Genomic DNA, 23,008 nt, shown 5'->3' on the forward strand with positions numbered 1-23,008 from the left:
GACAGACAGACAGACAGACAGACAGACAGACAGACAGACAGACAGACAGACAGACAGACAGACAGACAGACAGACAGACAGACAGACAGACAGACAGACAGACAGACAGACAGAGCTGTCTATACCGGGTTTCCAGAGCGTTCACAGTAGCGTGTGAAGTAGAACCCGGCCTGTGAGTCCACACATAGAGCCTGTAACATCCTCTCCATCCTCCAGGGCGCTACAACAGGACTGCTGCTGGCATAACCTGTCTGACACCACACAGAAAAATACGACATTACTAACCTGTCTGACACCACACAGAATAATATGACTTTACTAACCTGTCTGACACCACACACACAGAATAATACGACATTACTAACCTGTCTGACACCACACAGAATAATACGACATTATTAACCTGTCTGACACCACACAGAAAAATACGACATTACTAACCTGTCTGACACCACACACACAGAATAATATGACTTTACTAACCTGTCTGACACCACACAGAATAATATGACTTTACTAACCTGTCTGACACCACACAGAATAATATGACTTTACTAACCTGTCTGACACCACACAGAATAATATGACTTTACTAACCTGTCTGACACCACACAGAATAATACGACATTACTAACCTGTCTGACACCACACACACAGAATAATATGACTTTACTAACCTGTCTGACACCACACAGAATAATACGACATTACTAACCTGTCTGACACCACACACACAGAATAATACGACTTTACTAACCTGTCTGACACCACACACACAGAATAATACGACATTACTAACCTGTCTGACACCACACACACAGAATAATATGACTTTACTAACCTGTCTGACACCACACAGAATAATATGACATTACTAACCTGTCTGACACCACACAGAATAATACGACATTACTAACCTGTCTGACACCACACAGAATAATATGACTTTACTAACCTGTCTGACACCACACAGAATAATATGACATTACTAACCTGTCTGACACCACACAGAATAATATGACTTTACTAACCTGTCTGACACCACACAGAATAATATGACGTTACTAACCTGTCTGACACCACACACACAGAATAATATGACTTTACTAACCTGTCTGACACCACACAGAATAATATGACTTTACTAACCTGTCTGACACCACACAGAATAATATGACTTTACTAACCTGTCTGACACCACACAGAATAATATGACTTTACTAACCTGTCTGACACCACACAGAATAATATGACTTTACTAACCTGTCTGACACCACACAGAATAATATGACTTTACTAACCTGTCTGACACCACACACAGAATAATATGACTTTACTAACCTGTCTGACACCACACAGAATAATATGACTTTACTAACCTGTCTGACACCACACAGAATAATATGACTTTACTAACCTGTCTGACACCACACACACAGAATAATATGACTTTACTAACCTGTCTGACACCACACACACAGAATAATATGACTTTACTAACCTGTCTGACACCACACAGAATAATATGACTTTACTAACCTGTCTGACACCACACAGAATAATGTGACTTTACTAACCTGTCTGACACCACACAGAATAATATGACTTTACTAACCTGTCTGACACCACACAGAAAAATACGACTTTACTAACCTGTCTGACACCACACAGAATAATATGACATTACTAACCTGTCTGACACCACACACACAGAATAATATGACTTTACTAACCTGTCTGACACCACACAGAATAATATGACTGTATTCAACTTATATAGCGCTTCTCATAAAATAAAGACATTTCAAAGCTCTTATCTCAACTCTCTGTCGGTCACACCTAGTACCTGTGTGTGAGCTGGTGTGGGGGTCCTGCCTCTGGGTAGAGAGGTGTCTGGGCGGATGGTAGGTCGAGGGATAGAGGTGTGAGGCCGGAGGGGGTGGAGGTTGATGTAACGAGGGTTAGGGTTCACACCAGAGGGAGGGTGTAGCTGTCCGTTCCTCCGCAGTGACAGTCTGAGAGGATCTACTGCTCTCCGGCTCATCCTGAACCTGGGACCCCTGGAACACAACATGAACCTGGGACCCCTGGGACACAACATGAACCTGGGACCCCTGGAACACAACCACAACATGAACCTGGGACCCCTGGAACACAACATGAACCTGGGACCCCTGGGACACAACATGAACCTGGGACCCCTGGAACACAACCACAACATGAACCTGGGACCCCTGGAACACAACATGAACCTGGGACCCCTGGGACACAACATGAACCTGGGACCCCTGGAACACAACCACAACATGAACCTGGGACCCCTGGAACACAACCACAACATGAACCTGGGACCCCTGGGACACAACATGAACCTGGGACCCCTGGAACACAACCACAACATGAACCTGGGACCCCTGGAACACAACCACAACATGAACCTGGGACCCCTGGAACACAACATGAACCTGGGACCCCTGGGACACAACATGAACCTGGGACCCCTGGAACACAACCACAACATGGACCTGGGACCCCTGGAACACAACATGAACCTGGGACCCCTGGAACACAACCACAACATGAACCTGGGACCCCTGGAACACAACATGGACCTGGGACCCCTGGGACACAACATGAACCTGGGACCCCTGGGACACAACATGGACCTGGGACCCCTGGAACACACAGTTATATAGGATGGTGTGTATAGACAGTATAGACAGTAGTTATAGAGGATGGTGTGTATAGACAGTATTTATAGAGGATGGTGTGTATAGACAGTAGTTATAGAGGATGGTGTTTTAACAGTAGTTATATAGGATGGTGTGTATAGACAGTAGTTATATAGAATGGTGTGTATAGACAGTATTTATAGAGGATGGTGTGTATAGACAGTAGTTATATAGCATGGTGTGTATAGACAGTAGTTATATAGGATAGTGTGTATAGACAGTAGTTATAGAGGATGGTGTGTATAGACAGTAGTTATATAGGATGGTGTGTATAGACAGTAGTTATATAGAATGGTGTGTATAGACAGTATAGACAGTAGTTATAGAGGATGGTGTTTTAACAGTAGTTATATAGGATGTTGTTTTGACAGTAGTTATAGAGGATGGTGTTTTAACAGTAGTTATATAGGATGGTGTGTATAGACAGTAGTTATATAGGATGGGCCTTGACTAGAATACAGTTTATACATACGAAGTGGGTAAAACAGTATATAAACATGACCACAATGTTAAATCGAGGAGCTCTGGAGTAGTTTAAAAGACATGGACCGTCTGGGGGTCCCAGAGGAGAGGTTTAAAAAACCCTGGTGTGGATGTCAGTCTGTCTCCTCACCAGTAGCAGAGCAGTGCCTCAGTGACGTGGGGCTGAACTCTCTGCAGTCTGTCCTCTCTCCAGCAGGGGGAGGTAGAGAGACCCAGTCTGGTCAACAGCTCACCATTCAGACTGCTCTGGCCACCGGTCAGCAGGTAGCAGCTTCGCATCTGGACCAAATGCCTGAAACAATCAATCAATCAATCAATCAATCATTGAAGATGGTTCTGTCCACGTCATTGGTTAAGAGGAAGGCTCATTGTCATCTCAGGTTCTATACTTCAATGAAGGGTTAGGATTAGGATTAGGGTTAGGATTAGGGTTAGGGTTAGGATTAGGGTTAGGATTAGGGTTAGGATTAGGGTTAGGATTAGGATTAGGGTTAGGATTAGGGTTAGGGTTAGGGTTAGGGTTAGGATTAGGATTAGGGTTAGGGTTAGGGTTAGGGTTAGGATTAGGGTTAGGGTTAGGGTTAGGATTAGGGTTAGGGTTAGGGTTAGGGTTAGGATTAGGGTTAGGGTTAGGGTTAGGGTTAGGATTAGGATTAGGGTTAGGGTTAGGGTTAGGGTTAGGATTAGGGTTAGGGTTAGGGTTAGGATTAGGGTTAGGGTTAGGATTAGGGTTAGGGTTAGGATTAGGGTTGAAGTTATAGTTCAGGTTAAGAGTCAGAGTTAAGGTTACGGTTAAGGGTTGGGGTCAGGGTTCAGGTGAAGGTTAGGAGTTATGGGTTAAGGGTTGGGGTCAGGGTTCAGGTGAAGGTTAGGAGTTATGGGTTAAGGGTTGGGGTTAGGGGTTGGGGTTAAGGGTTGGGGTCAGGGTTCAGGTGAAGGTTAGGAGTTATGGGTTAAGGGTTGGGGTTAGGATTGGGGTCAGGGTTCAGGTGAAGGTTAGGAGTTATGGGTTAAGGGTTGGGGTCAGGTTTGGGGTCCGGGTTATGGTGAAGGTTAGGAGATATGGGGTCAGGGTTGGGGTCAGGGTTAAGGTGAATGTTAGGAGTTATGGGTTAAGGGTTGGGGTCAGGGTTGGGGTCAGGGTTGGGGTCAGGGTTAAGGTGAAGGTTAGGAGTTATGGGTTAAGGGTTGGGGTCAGGGTCAGGGTTGGGGTTGGGGTCAGGGTTGGGGTCAGGGTTGGGGTTGGGGTCAGGGTTAAGGTGAAGGTTAGGAGTTACGGGTTAAAGGCCCAGTGCAGTCAAAACTATGATTTCCCTGTGTTTTATACATATTTTCACACTATGAGCTTTGAAATGTCAGCCTGTTTTGGTGGGATGGCGTTTTGGCCTTCCATGGTGACATCACCGTGTGCCGAATTAGTTAATAGACCAATAAGAAAGAGAGTTCCAAACCTCTCTGCCAATAAGAGAAAATGTTCTGCTTTCCCCTCCCCACTCAGGCCACTCCCAGACAATCCGAGCAACATTTTGACTTGAGAAATTGCCTTTTGCTAAGAAGATATATTTGTTTCATTTTGACCTTTTTAATTGAAAACAATCACAGGAAGGTACTTCATTGTTACCCAGAGATGATTTGATTTTGAGATAAAAACTGATGCATTGGACCTTTAAGGAAGTACTGAATGTGTATATGAAGTACTGACTGTGTTTATGAAGTACTGAATGTGTATATGAAGTACTGAATGTGTTTATGAAGTACTGAATGTGTATATGAAGTACTGAATGTGTATATGAAGTACTGAATGTGTTTATGAAGTACTGAATGTGTTTATGAAGTACTGAATGTGTTTATGAAGTACTGAATGTGTATAGGAAGTACTGACTGTGTTTATGAAGTACTGAATGTGTGTATGAAGTACTGAATGTGTTTATGAAGTACTGAATGTGTTTATGAAGTACTGAATGTGTTTATGAAGTACTGAATGTGTATAGGAAGTACTGAATGTGTTTATGAAGTACTGAATGTGTATATGAAGTACTGAATGTGTTTATGAAGTACTGAATGTGTATAGGAAGTACTGACTGTGTTTATGAAGTACTGAATGTGTATATGAAGTACTGAATGTGTTTATGAAGTACTGAATGTGTATAGGAAGTACTGACTGTGTTTATGAAGTACTGAATGTGTATATGAAGTACTGAATGTGTATACGAAGTACTGAATGTGTTTATGAAGTACTGAATGTGTTTATGAAGTACTGAATGTGTATATAAAGTACTGAATGTGTATATGAAGTACTGAATGCGTATATGAAGTACTGAATGTGTATATGAAGTACTGAATGTGTATATGAAGTACTGAATGTGTGTATGAATACCTGATTCTCCTCCTGTCGTCCTGTAGGGTCTTCAGTCTCTCTATATCCATCCACAGACGCAAAAGCTTCTCTCCTAGTGTTCCCTTTAAGAAGTCCTTAAAGTCACCAAGGCCCTGTCTATCACCATGGATACTAGCAGTGACATCATAGAACTCAAGGTCATGGAACTCAAGGTCACCCTCCTCCTGCTGCTCCTTCAGTCTGCTGTGGCTGGTGGCTGGACCTCCCTCAAAGGGGCTCTCAGTGTGGGGACCAACCGTCTCATCATCAGTGGTAGAACAGACGGGACTCTGGGGCTTGGGGTCCCCATTAACCTCATCTGTAGTTCCTGCCTCTATCTCTGTCTTTGCCTCTGTCTCTGTGAGGTAGACTTTCATCTCCTGCTCTGCGCTGTGGTCTCCCCGTCTCTTGTCCCAGTCTAGAAGTGAAGAGCAGAGAGGACAGTCCGGGAGTGAATAGCAGAGAGGAAAGGAGACGAGGAGTGAGGAGGACAGGGCATAGGACTCCGAGTCAGGGATGCAGGAGAAGCAGGCTGAGGCCGGACCCCTCTGTCCCTCCCGGCCCAGGGAGCACACCGGGGTTCTCACAGACTGGGTACAGACAGGCAGCTGCTTGTCCTTGTCCTTAGCCATTGTCAACATGTCTGTTACTGAGACCTGCAGACACACAAACAAACCCAGTGTGACTACAGTACAGCTCCCGCTCAGCCCAGTCAAAACTGTTCGCTGCCCTGGCCCCCCAATGGTGGAACAAACTCCCTCACGACGCCAGGACAGCGGAGTCAATCACCACCTTCCGGAGACACCTGAAACCCCACCTCTTTAAGGAATACCTAGGATAGGTTAAGTAATCCCTCTCACCCCACCCCCCTAAGTTTTAGATGCACTATTGTTAAGTGACTGTCCCACTGGATGTCATAAGGTGAATGCACCAATTTGTAAGTCGCTCTGGATAAGAGCGTCTGCTAAATGACTTAAATGTAAATGTAAAAGTGTTGCCTGGGGTGACAGAGACAGAGAAATACCTGGATCATACACAGTATATAAAGTAAACTACTGTTTTACCAACACCACAAAACAAGTGTTTATTTATGACAAATAATTACCTCCATTGTACTGAACCATATTGACATCATACTGAGATATATCATCTCCGCTGTACTGAACCATATTGACATCATACTGAGATATATCATCTCCGCTGTACTGAACCATATTGACATCATGCTGAGATATATCATCTCCGTTGTACTGAACCATATTGACATCATACTGAGATATATCATCTCCGTTGTACTGAACCATATTGACATCATGCTGAGATATATCATCTCCGCTGTACTGAACCATATTGACATCATACTGAGATATATCATCTCCGTTGTACTGAACCATAATGAGATATATCATCTCCGCTGTACTGAACCATACTGACATCATACTGAGATATATCATCTCCGCTGTACTGAACCATACTGACATCATACTGAGATATATCATCTCCGCTGTACTGAACCATACTGACATCATACTGAGATATATCATCTCCGCTGTACTGAACCATACTGACATCATAATGAGATATATCATCTCCGCTGTACTGAACCATACTGAGATATATCATCTCCGCTGTACTGAACCATACTGACATCATACTGAGATATACCATCTATGTGAATAAGCAGGATCTGCTGACCTGTCCCAGTGACACATAGAGGACCTTCATCAGGGTCTCTCTGTCATCGGGCCCAGGGGAAGGACAGACAGGCTCTGTGGTGACAGGGGGCTGGACTGAGGTACCATCCCTCGTCTGGTTCCAGCCCTGTGGGCCCCACTGAGAGAGCAGCTTCGCTAACCTTAGGAAACACCGTCAAGCATCAAACACACATCAATCAATCAAAACGTTATTTATAAAAGCCTTAAAAACAACATTTGTCACAAAGTGCAGGAATGGAGGGTCAGACAAAGCTATGACAGGAATATAATGGAATGGAATATAATGGAATGGAATATAATGGAATGGAATGGAATATAATGGAATGGAATGGAATATAATGGAATATAATGGAATATAATGGAATGGAATGGAATATAATGGAATGGAATGGAATGGAATATAATGGAATGGAATATAATGAATGGAATGGAATATAATGGAATGGAATGGAATATAATGGAATGGAATATAATGGAATGGAATGGAATATAATGGAATGGAATGGAATATAATGGAATGGAATGGAATATAATGGAATGGAATATAATGGAATGGAATATAATGGAATATAATGGAATGGAATGGAATGGAATATAATGGAATGGAATATAATGGAATGGAATATAATGGAATGGAATATAATGGAATGGAATGGAATATAATGGAATGGAATGGAATGGAATATAATGGAATGGAATGGAATATAATGGAATGGAATGGAATATAATGGAATGGAATGGAATGGAATGGAATGGAATGGAATATAATGGAATGGAATGGAATGGAATATAATGGAATATAATGGAATGGAATGGAATGGAATATAATGGAATGGAATGGAATATAATGGAATGGAATGGAATATAATGGAATGGAATGGAATATAATGGAATGGAATGGAATATAATGGAATGGAATGGAATGGAATATAATGGAATGGAATATAATGGAATGGAATGGAATATAATGGAATGGAATGGAATGGAATATAATGGAATGGAATATAATAGAATGGAATATAATAGAATGGAATATAATAGAATGGAATGGAATATAATGGAATGGAATATAATGGAATGGAATATAATGGAATGGAATATAATGGAATGGAATGGAATATAATGGAATGGAATATAATGGAATGGAATGGAATAGAATATAATGGAATGGAATGGAATGGAATATAATAGAATGGAATATAATAGAATGGAATGGAATGGAATATAATGGAATGGAATATAATGGAATGGAATATAATGGAATGGAATATAATGGAATGGAATGGAATATAATGGAATGGAATATAATGGAATGGAATATAATGGAATGGAATGGAATATAATGGAATGGAATGGAATATAATGGAATGGAATATAATGGAATGGAATATAATAGAATGGAATGGAATGGAATATAATGGAATGGAATGGAATATAATAGAATGGAATGGAATATAATGGAATGGAATAGAATATAATGGAATGGAATAGAATAGAAAGGAATGGAATTGAATGGAATGGAATATAATGGAATGGAATAGAATCAACAACAAGTGGGACACAATCATGAAGTGGAACGACATTTTTTGGATATTTTAAACTTTTTTAACAAATCAAAAACGGAAAAATTGGGCGTGCAAAATTATTCAGCCCCTTTACTTTCAGTGCAGCAAACTCTCTCCAGAAGTTCAGTGAGGATCTCTGAATGATCCAATGTTGACCTAAATGACTAATGATGATAAATACAATCCACCTGTGTGTAATCAAGTCTCCGTATAAATGCACCTGCACTGTGATAGTCTCAGAGGTCCGTTAAAAGCGCAGAGAGCATCATGAAGAACAAGGAACACACCAGGCAGGTCTGAGATACTGTTGTGAAAAAGTTTAAAGCCGGATTTGGATACAAAAAGATTTCCCAAGCTTTAAACATCCCAAGGGGCACTGTGCAAGCGATAATATTGAAATGGAAGGAGTATCAGACCACTGCAAATCTACCAAGACCTGGCCGTCCCTCTAAACTTTCAGCTCATACAAGGAGAAGACTGATCAGAGATGCAGCCAAGAGGCCCATGATCACTCTGGATGAACTGCAGAGATCTACAGCTGAAGTGGGAGACTCTGTCCATAGGACAACAATCAGTCGTATATTGCACAAATCTGGCCTTTATGGAAGAGTGGCAAGAAGAAAGCCATTTCTTAAAGATATCCATAAAAAGTGTTGTTTAAAGTTTGCCACAAGCCACCTGGGAGACACACCAAACATGTGGAAGAAGGTGCTCTGGTCAGATGAAACCAAAATTGAACTTTTTGGCAACAATGCAAAATGCTATGTTTGGCGTAAAAGCAACACTGCGTATCACCCTGAACACACCATCCCCACTGTCAAACATGGTGGTGGCAGCATCATGGTTTTGGCCTGCTTTTCTTCAGCAGGGACAGGGAAGATGGTTAAAATTGATGGGAAGATGGATGGAGCCAAATACAGGACCATTCTGGAAGAAAACATGATGGAGTCTGCAAAAGACCTGAGATTGGGACAGAGATTTGTCTTCCAACAAGACAATGATCCAAAACATAAAGCAAAATCTACAATGGAATGGTTCAAAAATAAACATATCCAGGTGTTAGAATGGCCAAGTCAAAGTCCAGACCTGAATCAAATGGAGAATCTGTGGAAAGAACTGAAAACTGCTGTTCACAAATGCTCTACATCCAACCTCACTGAGCTCGAGCTGTTTTGCAAGGAGGAATGGGAAAAAATGTCAGTCTCTCGATGTGCAAAACTGATAGAGACATACCCCAAGCGACTTACAGCTGTAATCGCAGCAAAAGGTGGCGCTACAAAGTATTAACTTAAGGGGGCTGAATCATTTTGCACGCCCAATTTTTCAGTTTTTGATTTGTAAAAAAAGTTTGAAATATCCAATAAATGTCGTTCCACTTCATGATTGTGTCCCACTTGTTGTCGATTCTTCACAAAAAAATACAGTTTTATATAGGTCTACTTCCACCCAACCTATAGGTCTACTTCCACCCAACCTATAGGTCTACTTCTACCCAACCTATAGGTCTACTTCTGACTCAACCTATAGGTCTACTTCCACCCAACCTATAGGTCTACTTCTCCCCAACCTATAGGTCTACTTCCACCCAACATATAGGTCTACTTCTACCCAACCTATAGGTCTACTTCCACCCAACCTATAGGTCTACTTCCACCCAACCTATAGGTCTACTTCTACCCAACCTATAGGTCTACTTCTACCCAACCTATAGGTCTACTTCCACCCAACCTATAGGTCTACTTCTACCTATAGGTCTACTTCCACCCAACCTATAGGTCTACTTCCACCCAACCTATAGGTCTACTTCCACCCAACCTATAGGTCTACTTCCACCCAACCTATAGGTCTACTTCCACCCAACCTATAGGTCTACTTCTACCCAACCTATAGGTCTACTTCTACCCAACCTATAGGTCTACTTCCACCCAACCTATAGGTCTACTTCTACCTATAGGTCTACTTCCACCCAACCTATAGGTCTACTTCCACCCAACCTATAGGTCTACTTCCACCCAACCTATAGGTCTACTTCCACCCAACCTATAGGTCTACTTCCACCCAACCTATAGGTCTACTTCTACCCAACCTATAGGTCTACTTCTACCCAACCTATAGGTCTACTTCCACCCAACCTATAGGTCTACTTCTACCTATAGGTCTACTTCCACCCAACCTATAGGTCTACTTCTACCTATAGGTCTACTTCCACCCAACCTATAGGTCTACTTCTGACCCCCAGTAATAAAACATTGGGGATTACCTGTACTCGAAGTAGCAGTCACTTTCAATAAACAAGGGTAGTCTTTCTTTTAGGATCCACTCCACTCCCTGTTCTCTGTCCAAGCACTGTTCAGACAATGATTATTATTCTCATTTAGATGATGTCACACACACAGGTGTCTGATTTCATAAAACTCCATAGCATTAAATCAACCAACTAATCTGATGAGAAACTTGAAAATACTTTATTTTTTCAAAGCAATCCTCTTTAGTTTGATGAGAACTTATGAGTGCAATGTAGTGGTTGGCAAATCAAAATCAAAGTTGATTTGTCAATTGAACAATATACAATAGGTGTTAAAACAGTACAGTGAAATACTCACCTGAAAGCCCCCCCCCCCCCCCACAATGCAGTATTCTATATCAAGATGACATTCTATAAAGGAACAGGAGAATGTGGACTGACCAGAACAGTGTAGTGGTTGTCCACCACTGGTCTAGCAGTCAGCTCTGTTGGGTCAGTGAGAGGTTGTGATTTAAAGTACTGCAGGGCTGACCTGATCCTCCTAGACAGAGCCACCGCTGCATCACTGACCACCTCAAACACACCAGTCTCCTGGTTGTACTGTACACACTCAGGGAACGACTGGGTCGGAAGGAAACCAGGACATTTGGGACATTATTTTCTCAGAATCTGACAGAATAGATGCAGAGAAAGAGTAGCTCATGTAATTAGTAAAGTATCTTAAAATCTGATCAACCGTTTGAGGAAAGCTGAAATCAAGCAAATCCACATTTATAACCATTTCCAACCACGTTGTGCTTGACAAAAGTTCTGGCATTCATCCCACAGTGAAAATAACACTTTTTGTTACTGAATAAATTAAATAATATGGCAAAAGTAGAACGTTGACCGGATGTTTACAGGTAGACTGAGGAAGTCGTTAAAGAAGTGCACCAGAACATCATCAGAAGACAGACAGTCCTCCTGTGGACATCGAACAGAAGACATGGGTTAATTAGTTTTCAATGTGTTGATATGGGGGGGGGGGGCTACAGCGTTCACTTTAAATCCCTTACCAGAATCATAAAGTCATATTAAAAGTTGTTCAACTAACAGTACAGTAGTCTATAATGTGACATGTTGAAACGATTTGAAAAAGGTATTCGTTTTTTAAAATATATATATATTTTTATAAATTGGTTACTCACGAAATTATCGATGGTAAGGTAAGGTGGATCTATGGAAGAAATTTTTAAATTAAATTTAAGACAACTGATGCCACCTTCAGATAAACTGGGAACTCGGAAATCCCCGAATTCCAAAGCGTCTAAGACAACCGAAAACTCAGGAAACGAGCTCAAATCATGACGTCGGGGATCTTGAACTCGGCGCTCTAGAAAGAGACCCGACTTGAAAGACCGTTCAAAACGATTTTCCCCAGTCGCCAAAGCGTTCACCCCCAGTTCTTAGTTGTCTTGAACGCATTGAAAGTTCCTAGTTGTTTTTAACGTTGAAAGTTCTCTCACCGCAGAGTTTTAATTCAGTTTTTTCTAGAATTCCCGGAACTCACCTGTTGTAATCTTCCCCAACATACTTCAGTTGTCCTTAGTTATAATTCACCCCAGAAACCTCAGCCAGGGGTCTCTATATCTAACCCTGAACACCTCTGACCCGCCGTCACCAGACCGTTCAGTGTGTAATTACCGACAGAGGGGTTGCTATGGAAGTGAACTCAATCACATTGCAGAAGAGGGGAGCAGTAGTCGTGACGCTGAGGAAACAATAACTGGAGTGCCAGCTTTTAAAACTACTAATTATATTGCATTTTATTCAGTCGTCTCATTGTAAAGTATAGATGATTAAACATAGCACGCTACTATGCACACCGACATGTATTCTATTTCAGAGAGGAAATAGACCGTAGTACTTTCCCAGTGAGTGCGACAGTCAAGTGAACGACAACCAGTAGAGGGCGGCATAACCGCAAAAATAAATATTTCGACACAGCGGTGTTGTACAAAACACATTGTCAAATCAAATCAAAGTTTATTTGCCGAATACAACAGGTGTTACTCACAGGCTCTAACCAATAGTGCAAAAAAGGTATTAGGTGAACAATAGATAAAGAAATAAAACTATAGTAAAAAGACAGGCTTTATACAGTAGAGAGGCTACATACAGTAGAGGGGCTACATACGGTAGAGAGGCTACATACGGTAGAGAGGCTATATACGGTAGAGGGGCTACAAACGGTAGAGGGGCTACATACAGTAGAGAGGCTACACACAGTAGAGGGGCTACACACAGTAGAGAGGCTACATACAGTAGAGGGGCTACATACAGTAGAGGGGCTACATACAGTAGAGGGGCTACATACAGTAGAGGGGCTACATACAGTAGAGGGGCTACATACAGTAGAGGGGCTACATACAGTAGAGGGGCTACATACAGTAGAGGGGCTACATACAGTAGAGGGGCTACATACAGTAGAGAGGCTACATACAGTAGAGGGGCTACAAGTAGAGGGGCTACATACGGTATAGGGGCTATATACAGTAGAGGGGCTACATACAGTAGAGGGGCTACATACAGTAGAGAGGCTACATACAGACACCGGTTAGTCGGGCTGATTGAGGTAGTATGTAGATATGGTTAAAGTGACAGTGCGTATATAACGAACAGAGAGTAGCAGCAGCATCAGAATGGTTGGTGGCACACAGTGCAGATAGCCCGGTTAGCCAATGTGTGGGAGCACCGGGTGGTCGGGCCAATTGAGGTAGTATGTACATGAATGTATAGTTAAAGTGACTATGCATATATGATAAACAGAGAGTAGCGACGTTGGGGGGGGGGGGGGGGGGGGGCACACAATGCAAATAGTCCAGGTAGCCATTTGATTACCCATTGAGGAGTCTTATGTCTTGGGGGTAAAAACTGTTGAGAAGCCTTTTTGTCCTAGACTTGGCACTTTGGAAACCGCTTGCCATGCGGTAGTATAAAGAAACGTTCTATGACTGGGGTGGCTGGGCTCTATGACAATTTGAGGGGCCTTCCTCCGACACCTCCTGGTATAGAGGTCCTGGATGGCAGGAAGCTTTGCCCCAGTGATGTACTGGGCCGTACACACTACCCTCTGTAGCGCCTTGCGGTTGGAGGCCGAGCAGTTGCCATACCAGGTAGTGATGCAACCGGTCACGATGCTCTCGATGGTGCAGCTGTAGAACCTTTGAGGATCTCAGGACCCATGTCAAATCTTTTCAGTCTCCTGAGGGGAAATAGGTTTTGTCGTGCCCTCTTCACGACTGTCTTCGTGTGTTTGGACCATTCTAGTTTGTTGGTGATGTGGACACCAAGGAACTTGAAGCTCTCAACCTGCTCCACTACAGCCCTGTCGATGAGAATGGGGACGTGCTCGGTGCTCCTTTTCCTGTAGTCCAGTACAGGAGGGGGCTGAGAACACACCCCTGAGGGGCCCCAGTGTTGAGGATCAGCGTGGCGGATGTGTTGTTTACCTACCCTTACGACCTAGGGGCGGCCCGTCAGGAAGTCCAGGATCCAGTTGCAGAGGGAGGTGTTTAGTCCCAGGATCCTTAGCTTATTAATGAGCTTTGAGGGCACTATGGTGTTGAATGCTGAGCTGTAGTCAATGAGCAGCATTCTCACATAGGTGTTCCTTTTGTTCAGGTGGGAAAGGGCAGTGTGGAGTGATATAGAGATTGCATCATCTGTGGATCTGCTTGGGCGGTAGCAAATTGGAGTAGGTCTAGAGTTTCTGGGAGGATGCTGTTGATGTGAGCCAAGACCAGCCTTTCAAAGCACTTCATGGCTACAGATGTGAGTGCTTACGGGTCTGTAGTCATCTAGGCAGGTTACATTAGTGTTCTTGGGCACAGGGACTATAGTGGTCTGCTTGAAGCGTGTTGGTATTACAGACTCAATCAGGGACATGTTGAAAATGTCAGCGAAGACACCTGCCAGTTGGTCAGCACACGTCCTGGTAATCCGTCTGGCCCAGCAGCCTTGTGAATGTTGACCTGTTTAAAAGGTCTTACTCACGTCGGCTACGGAGAGCGTGATCACACAGTCGTCCGGAACAGCTGGTGCTCTCATGCATGCCTCAGTGTTGCTTGCCTCGAAGCAGAGCATAGAAGTGATTTAGCTCGCCTGGTTTAGGCTCGTGTCACTGGGCAGCTCGCGGCTGGGTTTCCCTTTGTGGTCCGCAAGCCCTGCCACACAAGACGAGCGTCGGAGCCGGTGTAGTACGATTTGTCCCTGTTCAAAGAGCTCATGCGAGGATCAAACTGGGATCCATTCTGCAGGGGGATGGAGGCCTTCAGTGCATTCGGGAAAGTATTCAGACCCCTAGACGTTTATTCCATTACAGCGTCAAGTAAAATATGTAAAAAGTACAACTTTATTAAAAATAAATGTGCAAATGTAGACAATGTACAGAAACATTCATATAAAACCAATTCAGTCGAGACGAGAAAACAACATTCAGTCAATGGAGGAGCCCAGCATTCAGCAGCCATTTCATCTCTGATTGGTTCTCCTATCTCGGCTCCTCTCCGACCCATAATTAAAAACATATCCGAGCTAAACAAATGTTTTAAAAGAGGGGACAGGAAGTACAAAGAATTGCAAAACAACATAAATGTTTTTCTTTTAAAACCACACATTCACAGTCTCCTGACATTGCGTTTGCTCCGAGCGCTCCCGGGAAGAACGTCCGTCCTGCTCCGTCTCTTGGCCGACAGGCTAGCGCATTCTCTGGATCCGTGGAAGGCACAAAGGCAGCCGGTACAGAACCGGAATCCACAGTCAACGCTGCTACACACGGCCTCCATCTTCACCGAGTGACACCGAGCAGGGTGCCGGCACCGAGGGCAGGGCTTCAGACATTCGTCAGTGAAGAGGGTTTTGGCCACCTAGGAGGACAGAAAACACAATATAAAACAGAGATTAGAGCTAGTGTCCTTGTCTACAGGGAGGGATCCACTACCTAACAGAGCTAGTGTCCTTGTCTACAGGGAAGGATCCACTACAACAGAGCTAGTGTCCTTGTCTACAGGGAGGGATCCACTACAACAGAGCTAGTGTCCTTGTCTACAGGGAAGGATCCACTACCTAACAGAGCTAGTGTCCTTGTCTACAGGGAGGGATCCACAACCTAACAGAGCTAGTGTCCTTGTCTACAGGGAGGGATCCACTACAACAGAGCTAGTGTCCTTGTCTACAGGGAAGGATCCATTACAACAGAGCTAGTGTCCTTGTCTACAGGGAGGGATCCACAACCTAACAGAGCTAGTGTCCTTGTCTACAGGGAGGGATCCACTACCTAACAGAGCTAGTGTCCTTGTCTACAGGGAAGGATCCACATTTGGCTGATTTGATAAACTTACAGCAACGAGACATCATTAAAATAGCAACGTTAGTTGGATGTGCGTTTTAATTAATAACGGCCATAAACTAATGTCTTATTTTTTATGAAATATACCTGAAACTTAGGGCCACATAACATGACACAGGGGACTCACCTGTATGAACAGGTCCTGCTTGCTGGCTGAGTTGTGCTGGACGGGGGTTGAAGTGCCCGTTCCTGACTGGGGGGTACCACGGATGCTGGTACTGGGGGTCCTGGACTGGGCCTGGACTGACTTCAGGACAGACCGGCTCGGCAGGGTCAACCTGGTCTCTGCATCAGGGACATGGACTGCACTGCCAAGCTGCACACACACACACACACACACACACACACACACACACACACACACACACACACACACACACACACACACACACACACACACACACACACACACACACACGGAATGAACAGTGTTGGTGAAAGTAACCCTGTATTCATAAAGAGAATCAGTAGGAGTGGTGATCTAGGATCAGTTTGTCCTTTAGACCCTACTGAATAAGACAACACGGACCTGATCCTAGACCCGACACGGACCTGATCCTAGACCCTACTGGCAACACGGACCTGATCCTAGACCCTACTGGCAACACGGACCTGATCCTAGACCCTACTGGCAACACGGACCTGATCCTAGACCCTACTGGCAACACGGACCTGATCCTAGACCCTACTGGCAACACGGACCTGATCCTAGACCCTACTGGCAACACGGACCTGATCCTAGACCCTACTGGCAACACGGACCTGATCCTAGACCCTACTGGCAACACGGACCTGATCCTAGACCCTACTGGCAACACGGACCTGATCCTAGACCCTACTGGCAACACGGACCTGATCCTAGACCCTACTGGCAACACGGACCTGATCCTAGACCCTACTGGCAACACGGACCTGATCCTAGACCCTACTGGCAACACGGACCTGATCCTAGACCCTACTGGCAACACGGACCTGATCCTAGACCCTACTGGCAACACGGACCTGATCCTAGACCCTACTGGCAACACGGACCTGATCCTAGACCCTACTGGCAACACGGACCTGATCCTAGACCCTACTGGCAACACGGACCTGATCCTAGACCCTACTGGCAACACGGACCTGATCCTAGACCCTACTGGCAACACGGACCTGATCCTAGACCCTACTGGCAACACGGACCTGATCCTAGACCCTACTGGCAACACGGACCTGATCCTAGACCCTACTGGCAACACGGACCTGATCCTAGACCCTACTGGCAACACGGACCTGATCCTAGACCCTACTGGCAACACGGACCTGATCCTAGACCCTACTGGCAACACGGACCTGATCCTAGACCCTACTGGCAACACGGACCTGATCCTAGACCCTACTGGCAACACGGACCTGATCCTAGACCCTACTGGCAACACGGACCTGATCCCAGAACCTACTGGCAACACGGACCTGATCCCAGAACCTACGCGGACCTGATCCATAAGACTATATGGACAGATGGGACCTGATCCTAGATCCTAATGAATAAGACTACATGGACCTGATCCTAGATCCTAATGAATACGACTACATGGACCTGATCCTAGATCCTAATGAATAAGACTATATGGACAGATGGGACCTGATCCTAGATCCTAATGAATAAGACTACATAGACAGATGGGACCTGATCCTAGATTCTAATGAATAAGACTACATAGACAGATGGGACCTGATCCTAGATTCTAATGAATAAGACTACATAGACAGATGGGACCTGATCCTAGATTCTAATGAATAAGACTACATAGACAGATGGGACCTGATCCTAGATCCTAATGAATAAGACTACATGGGCAGATGGGACCTGATCCTAGATCAGCACTCCTACTGAGACGCTAATAATAGTGGCCCCAGACAAAGTGCTTTTCTAGATCGATGCTGACACACGGTTACAGGAGACAACCTCACCTCCAGAGAGGCCTTGACGTCCGTCAGGTAGCGTCTCCTCCTGCGGCTGGACATCTTGTTCTGAACTATGATCTCATCCCAGCTCCGGGACACCTGACCGACCCTGTAGACCAGGAGAACACACGCAACAATGTGATGACAATGACGTGGTAATAGAATGTTCTAGCAAGCGTTTTGATTACACACACACACACACACACACACACACACACACACACAGAGAGTATTCATATAGCCCTGGTCTTATTCCACATGTTTTGATTACACACACACACACACACACACACACACACACACACACACACACACACACACACACACACACACACACACACACACACACACACACACACACACACACACACACACACACACCTTTCAGAGAGTATTCATATAGCCCTGGTCTTATTCCACATGTTTTGTTGTGGTCACAGCGCTGAATTCCAAAATGGTTTTGTTTCTCACCCATTTGCACACAAAACACCCCTCAACAAAATGACAAAGTTGAAAACATGTTTTGAATCCGTCCACACATTTTATCAAAATGAAATACAGAAATCTTATTTAGTTAAATATTTCAGAGCCCTTTTGTTATGACACTGGTGCATCCCCGACCTTCTTCGATCATCCGCGAGACATCGCTACAACCCGATTGGTGTCCACCTGTATTCAATTCAATAGTTTGGACATTGATTTAGAGAGAAACACACCCGTCTATATGAGGGTCCCAGAGTTGACAGGTTGTATCTGAACTACCCAGACTGTCTAGAGCTGGCCGTCCCGACCAAACTGAGCTACCCAGACTCTGTCTAGAGCTGGCCTTCCCGACCAAACTGAGCTACCCAGACTCTGTCTAGAGCTGGCCTTCCCGACCAAACTGAGCTACCCAGACTGTCTAGAGCTGGCCGTCTGACCAAACTGAGCTACCCAGACTGTCTAGAGCTGGCCGTCTGACCAAACTGAGCTACCCAGACTGTCTAGAGCTGGCCTTCCCGACCAAACTGAGCTACCCAGACTCTGTCTAGAGCTGGCCTTCCCGACCAAACTGAGCTACCCAGACTCTGTCTAGAGCTGGCCTTCCCGACCAAACTGAGCTACCCAGACTGTCTAGAGCTGGCCGTCTGACCAAACTGAGCTACCCAGACTGTCTAGAGCTGGCCGTCTGACCAAACTGAGCTACCCAGACTGTCTAGAGCTGGCCGTCTGACCAAACTGAGCTACCCAGACTGTCTAGAGCTGGCCGTCTGACCAAACTGAGCTACCCAGACTGTCTAGAGCTGGCCGTCTGACCAAACTGTGCTACCCAGACTGTCTAGAGCTGGCCGTCCGACCAAAATTCTCAATAAATTTGCTACAATTTCTATAAAAAAAAACATCATTATGGTGTATTGTAAGGGAACAAAAACATACATTTAATCCATTTTTTAATTCAGGCTGTAACAAGAACAAAATGTGGAATAAGTGAAGGGGTATGAGGACTTTCTGGAGGTACTGTATTAAAATCCTCACCTATAGACATCTTCAGAGGACAGCTGATTGAGGATCTTAGCCAGGATGTGTCTGAGATTCTTCTTCTTCAGCTCGGTAAGGATGTCTACCTTCCCCAGGCCCATCTTCCTGCCGATCAGCCCAGCCAGGGGCATGGTGGTCCTGGAGGCCTCCTTCTCAGAGACCCTCAGCAGTTCCTCCAGACTGGTGCGCTCCAACAACATCCTGGATGACAGGGCCCGGACCATCTGCAGGGCCGGTGTGAAGGACAGGTCCTCTAGCTTAGCGGCGGTGGTTGTTGTTGTTGTTTTCGGCGGCGTCACATCCGGGAAGACGTCACTGTCGTCGTCCTCCTTGAAGAAACTGAGCTCCAGATGGTCCTGGGATACGAGGTTCTTCTTCTCTCTGCGATGAGTTCTGTGGGCTGCCAGGTTCCTCACGTCCCGGTCCCCCTCAGACTGGGAACCCCCCCTCTCGGAGAGTGGAGAGGCGACGCTGGCGCTCCAGTCTGGACCTGATGATCATAATTTTTGATGATCATAAATAACTTCACAAAAAAAAAAACAGAAGCAAACAAACTGAATTACACCAAGTAGAACTAAAATTATTAAATATTACAATTATTAGCTACAAAAACACCATAAACATACAACACTGAAACCTTCTACAGCAATGTTTCACAACTCAACCTTCTCAACCCCCCCCCCCCAAACAGCACACATTTGTATATACTGTTGAGGGTACTCAAGGATTGGTGATGAGAAACACTGTTCTAGGGCGTTCAATGAAAGTCAAAAAGCTATCTAGCCTACCTCCTCTTCATCATCATCATCTCAGTCAGCCTGCTGGGGGTCTCCTTGCACCTGGAGCTACCCGACGACAACAGCAGCAGCTCCTGGAAAGAACCATCATTGTCTACCTCCTGGGATTTATCCAGAGCCAAGGAGCTGAAGCCACTGTCCTCAGACATAGAGCGGTCGTAGAGTTTACGAGTAGGGGTGGAGGAAGGGGTGTCAAAGTGATATTTAGGAGTAGGGGTGCTCAGGACACTCAGGCTGTCCGAGAGGTTAGCCGCTACGTCGTTGTTGACCGGAGTCTGGAAGTTGTCTTTGGCCGAGGGCGTTAATCTGCTATAGCGTGGGGTCTCCAGCATCTCCGTGGTAAGGTCTGAGGGACCGACGCTCTCTTCCAGGTCTACATCTGAGAGCGACGTAGCAGACGCCTTTCTCTCAAAGACGTTGGTCATGTTGCATTCACCATCTTCGAGCGTCGACGTTTTTACAAGAGAGAAGAGGAGGCGCAGTTTCCTGCCGGACAGAAGCGCGTCTTCTGGTTTTAAAGCGCTCGAAGCCAAAGCTCCGATAGTAAAGGCATCCGGCGAGTCAAAGACCACATTTGAGCCGTGTTCGGTTCTCCCGTTGGATGACCAGTCAGTCCTTTTAGTGCGTGGCGTTTCTGTATCGTCTGCGGTTTTGGACACGAGGAGACGTCTTCTCAGCAACGGCTCTCTCCTGGATACTTTGGGAGTTTCGCACCAGCCGTTCCTCAGCGGCTGCTCCTTCAGGATGTCTCTCTGCGGACTTCCGACGCCCGCTTGTCGTCTGTTCTTTCTGGGTGACAGAGGTTCGCCCATTCGTGAAACGTTCTCTTTAGGCGTTTCGTGAAAACCGTCGGAAGATAAAAAACACTTTGAGAGGTCAAAGGTCTCTCCGCTCTCAATCTTAGAGCTGTAGCCGCTGTCCAGGTATCCGCTGTCATGACAAGCTCCATATTGCAGGTCTTTGAGGTTGTGGAAAGTGCCATCTGGTCTGAGACAGTGCTCCATACTGCCTTTCAGATGTAGAAACACAAATATTTCACCGGGTGACTGACGGGTCTGGTGTTTCAAACTGATCTGTGAGAAGACATTGGAAAAACAGTGCAGTTAGACAAAAAAAGGTCACTTTTGTTGTAAACAAGCTAACTAGCTAACGTTAGCTCTAAGTCAATTAATGTAGCTAGCTAGTTAGCTCAAATTAAACAAACATGTAAACTGTACTCAATTTTGGTAAATACAAATATATCTAGCTGACTTCAGCTATCATTTATTTTTAAATCAAATTAAAAAGTGGTCAATAGTTAACAGGTTATGAGAGTAGTTACTTTTAACTTTCCAAGTGGATAAAAACAAACAACCAGAAGCTAACTAGCAGTCGACGACTGTGACAACAACTCCGTAGTTGTTATGTTGTTGTTGATAAACGGCATTTAAATCCCGTTTTGGGGGTTTTAAACTGTTCCGGGTCGATATCTCCATGGCTCCCAGTCGCCCGCTCAAAACTGAACTGCGACCGCCAAAAAACACCCTCTACTGAGGCTGGGGACACTGGCTCCTTCCCTCCCTCTTCCCTCTCCTTCCCTCTCCTTCCCTCTCCTTCCCTCTCCTTCCCCTCCTTCCCCTCCTTCCCTCTCCTTCCCCTCCTTCCCTCTCCTTCCCTCTCCTTCCCCTCCTTCCCTCTCCTTCCCCTCCTTCCCTCTCCTTCCCTCTCCTTCCCCTCCTTCCCTCTCCTTCCCTCCTCCTTCCCCTCCTTCCCTCTCCTTCCCCCTTCCCCTCCTTCCCTCTCCTTCCCTCTCCTTCCCCTCCTTCCCTTCCTTCCCTCTCCTTCCCCTCCTTCCCTTCCTTCCCTCTCCTTCCCCTCCTTCCCTCTCCTTCCCTCTCCCTAGAGACCCATTAACTGACTGGCTGACTGGCTGGCTGGCTGGCTAGCTAAAAGACTGGTTGGTTGACTGGCGTCAAAAACAAAAATGTTAAAAAGCAGTTGCAATTTCAGAATGTCATTGCAATGTAGAGTCCATTGTTTGTTCTATTATTACTAGTTAGCTTTGCTTGTTAAACAATTGGATTACTAGCTTAAAGTTAATATGCTAAATGTTAGCAACTCACCTTGAAATACATACTAAAATGTAATATATATATATATATACATACACAAGCCTGAGACAGACGTTAACGTTACGTAGACAACTAGTTAACGTTACTTACCTAGTTATTGTTTCAGAAAGAAAGTTAATCCTTTTTGTC

General features: G+C 44.9%; 2 protein-coding genes across 2 annotated transcripts in view; both read right to left on the reverse strand.

The window, feature by feature from the left end:
• The window catches only part of LOC124017628 (regulator of G-protein signaling 22-like), a 48,567-nt gene extending 35,879 nt beyond the window's left edge, over window positions 1–12,688 (reverse strand). The window contains 10 exon segments of the mRNA XM_046332881.1: window positions 126–251; window positions 1,847–2,060; window positions 3,346–3,507; window positions 5,593–6,248; window positions 7,288–7,447; window positions 11,133–11,218; window positions 11,559–11,738; window positions 12,018–12,080; window positions 12,305–12,333; window positions 12,667–12,688. Coding sequence (XP_046188837.1) covers window positions 126–251; window positions 1,847–2,060; window positions 3,346–3,507; window positions 5,593–6,248; window positions 7,288–7,447; window positions 11,133–11,218; window positions 11,559–11,738; window positions 12,018–12,080; window positions 12,305–12,333; window positions 12,667–12,688 — 1,698 coding nt within the window.
• Window positions 12,689–15,492: 2,804 nt separating this feature from the next.
• Window positions 15,493–21,772, reverse strand: LOC124017629 (F-box only protein 43-like). The gene is made up of 5 exons (XM_046332882.1): window positions 20,821–21,772; window positions 19,969–20,461; window positions 18,460–18,562; window positions 16,634–16,822; window positions 15,493–16,024 (listed from the first exon to the last, which is right to left on the reverse strand). Exons 1-5 carry the CDS (start codon window positions 21,770–21,772, stop codon window positions 15,776–15,778), a joined length of 1,986 nt encoding a protein of 661 aa, XP_046188838.1. The 3' UTR covers window positions 15,493–15,775.
• Between the last annotated feature and the right edge of the window lie 1,236 nt (window positions 21,773–23,008).

Source organism: Oncorhynchus gorbuscha, unplaced genomic scaffold (assembly GCF_021184085.1).
Source record: "Oncorhynchus gorbuscha isolate QuinsamMale2020 ecotype Even-year unplaced genomic scaffold, OgorEven_v1.0 Un_scaffold_295, whole genome shotgun sequence".
Lineage (NCBI taxonomy): Eukaryota > Metazoa > Chordata > Actinopteri > Salmoniformes > Salmonidae > Oncorhynchus > Oncorhynchus gorbuscha.

Excerpts from the sequence above, each read along its gene's own strand:
- LOC124017629 (XM_046332882.1), bottom strand. The coding sequence starts at position 21,772 with ATGGAGCACTGTCTCAGACCAGATGGCACTTTCCACAACCTCAAAGAC. Across the intron at positions 16,823-18,459 it reads ACGTCAAGGCCTCTCTGGAG|CTTGGCAGTGCAGTCCATGT; the intron begins GTGAGGTTGTCT and ends GTGTGTGTGCAG. Across the intron at positions 16,025-16,633 it reads AGCAGGACCTGTTCATACAG|GTGGCCAAAACCCTCTTCAC; the intron begins GTGAGTCCCCTG and ends CTGTCCTCCTAG.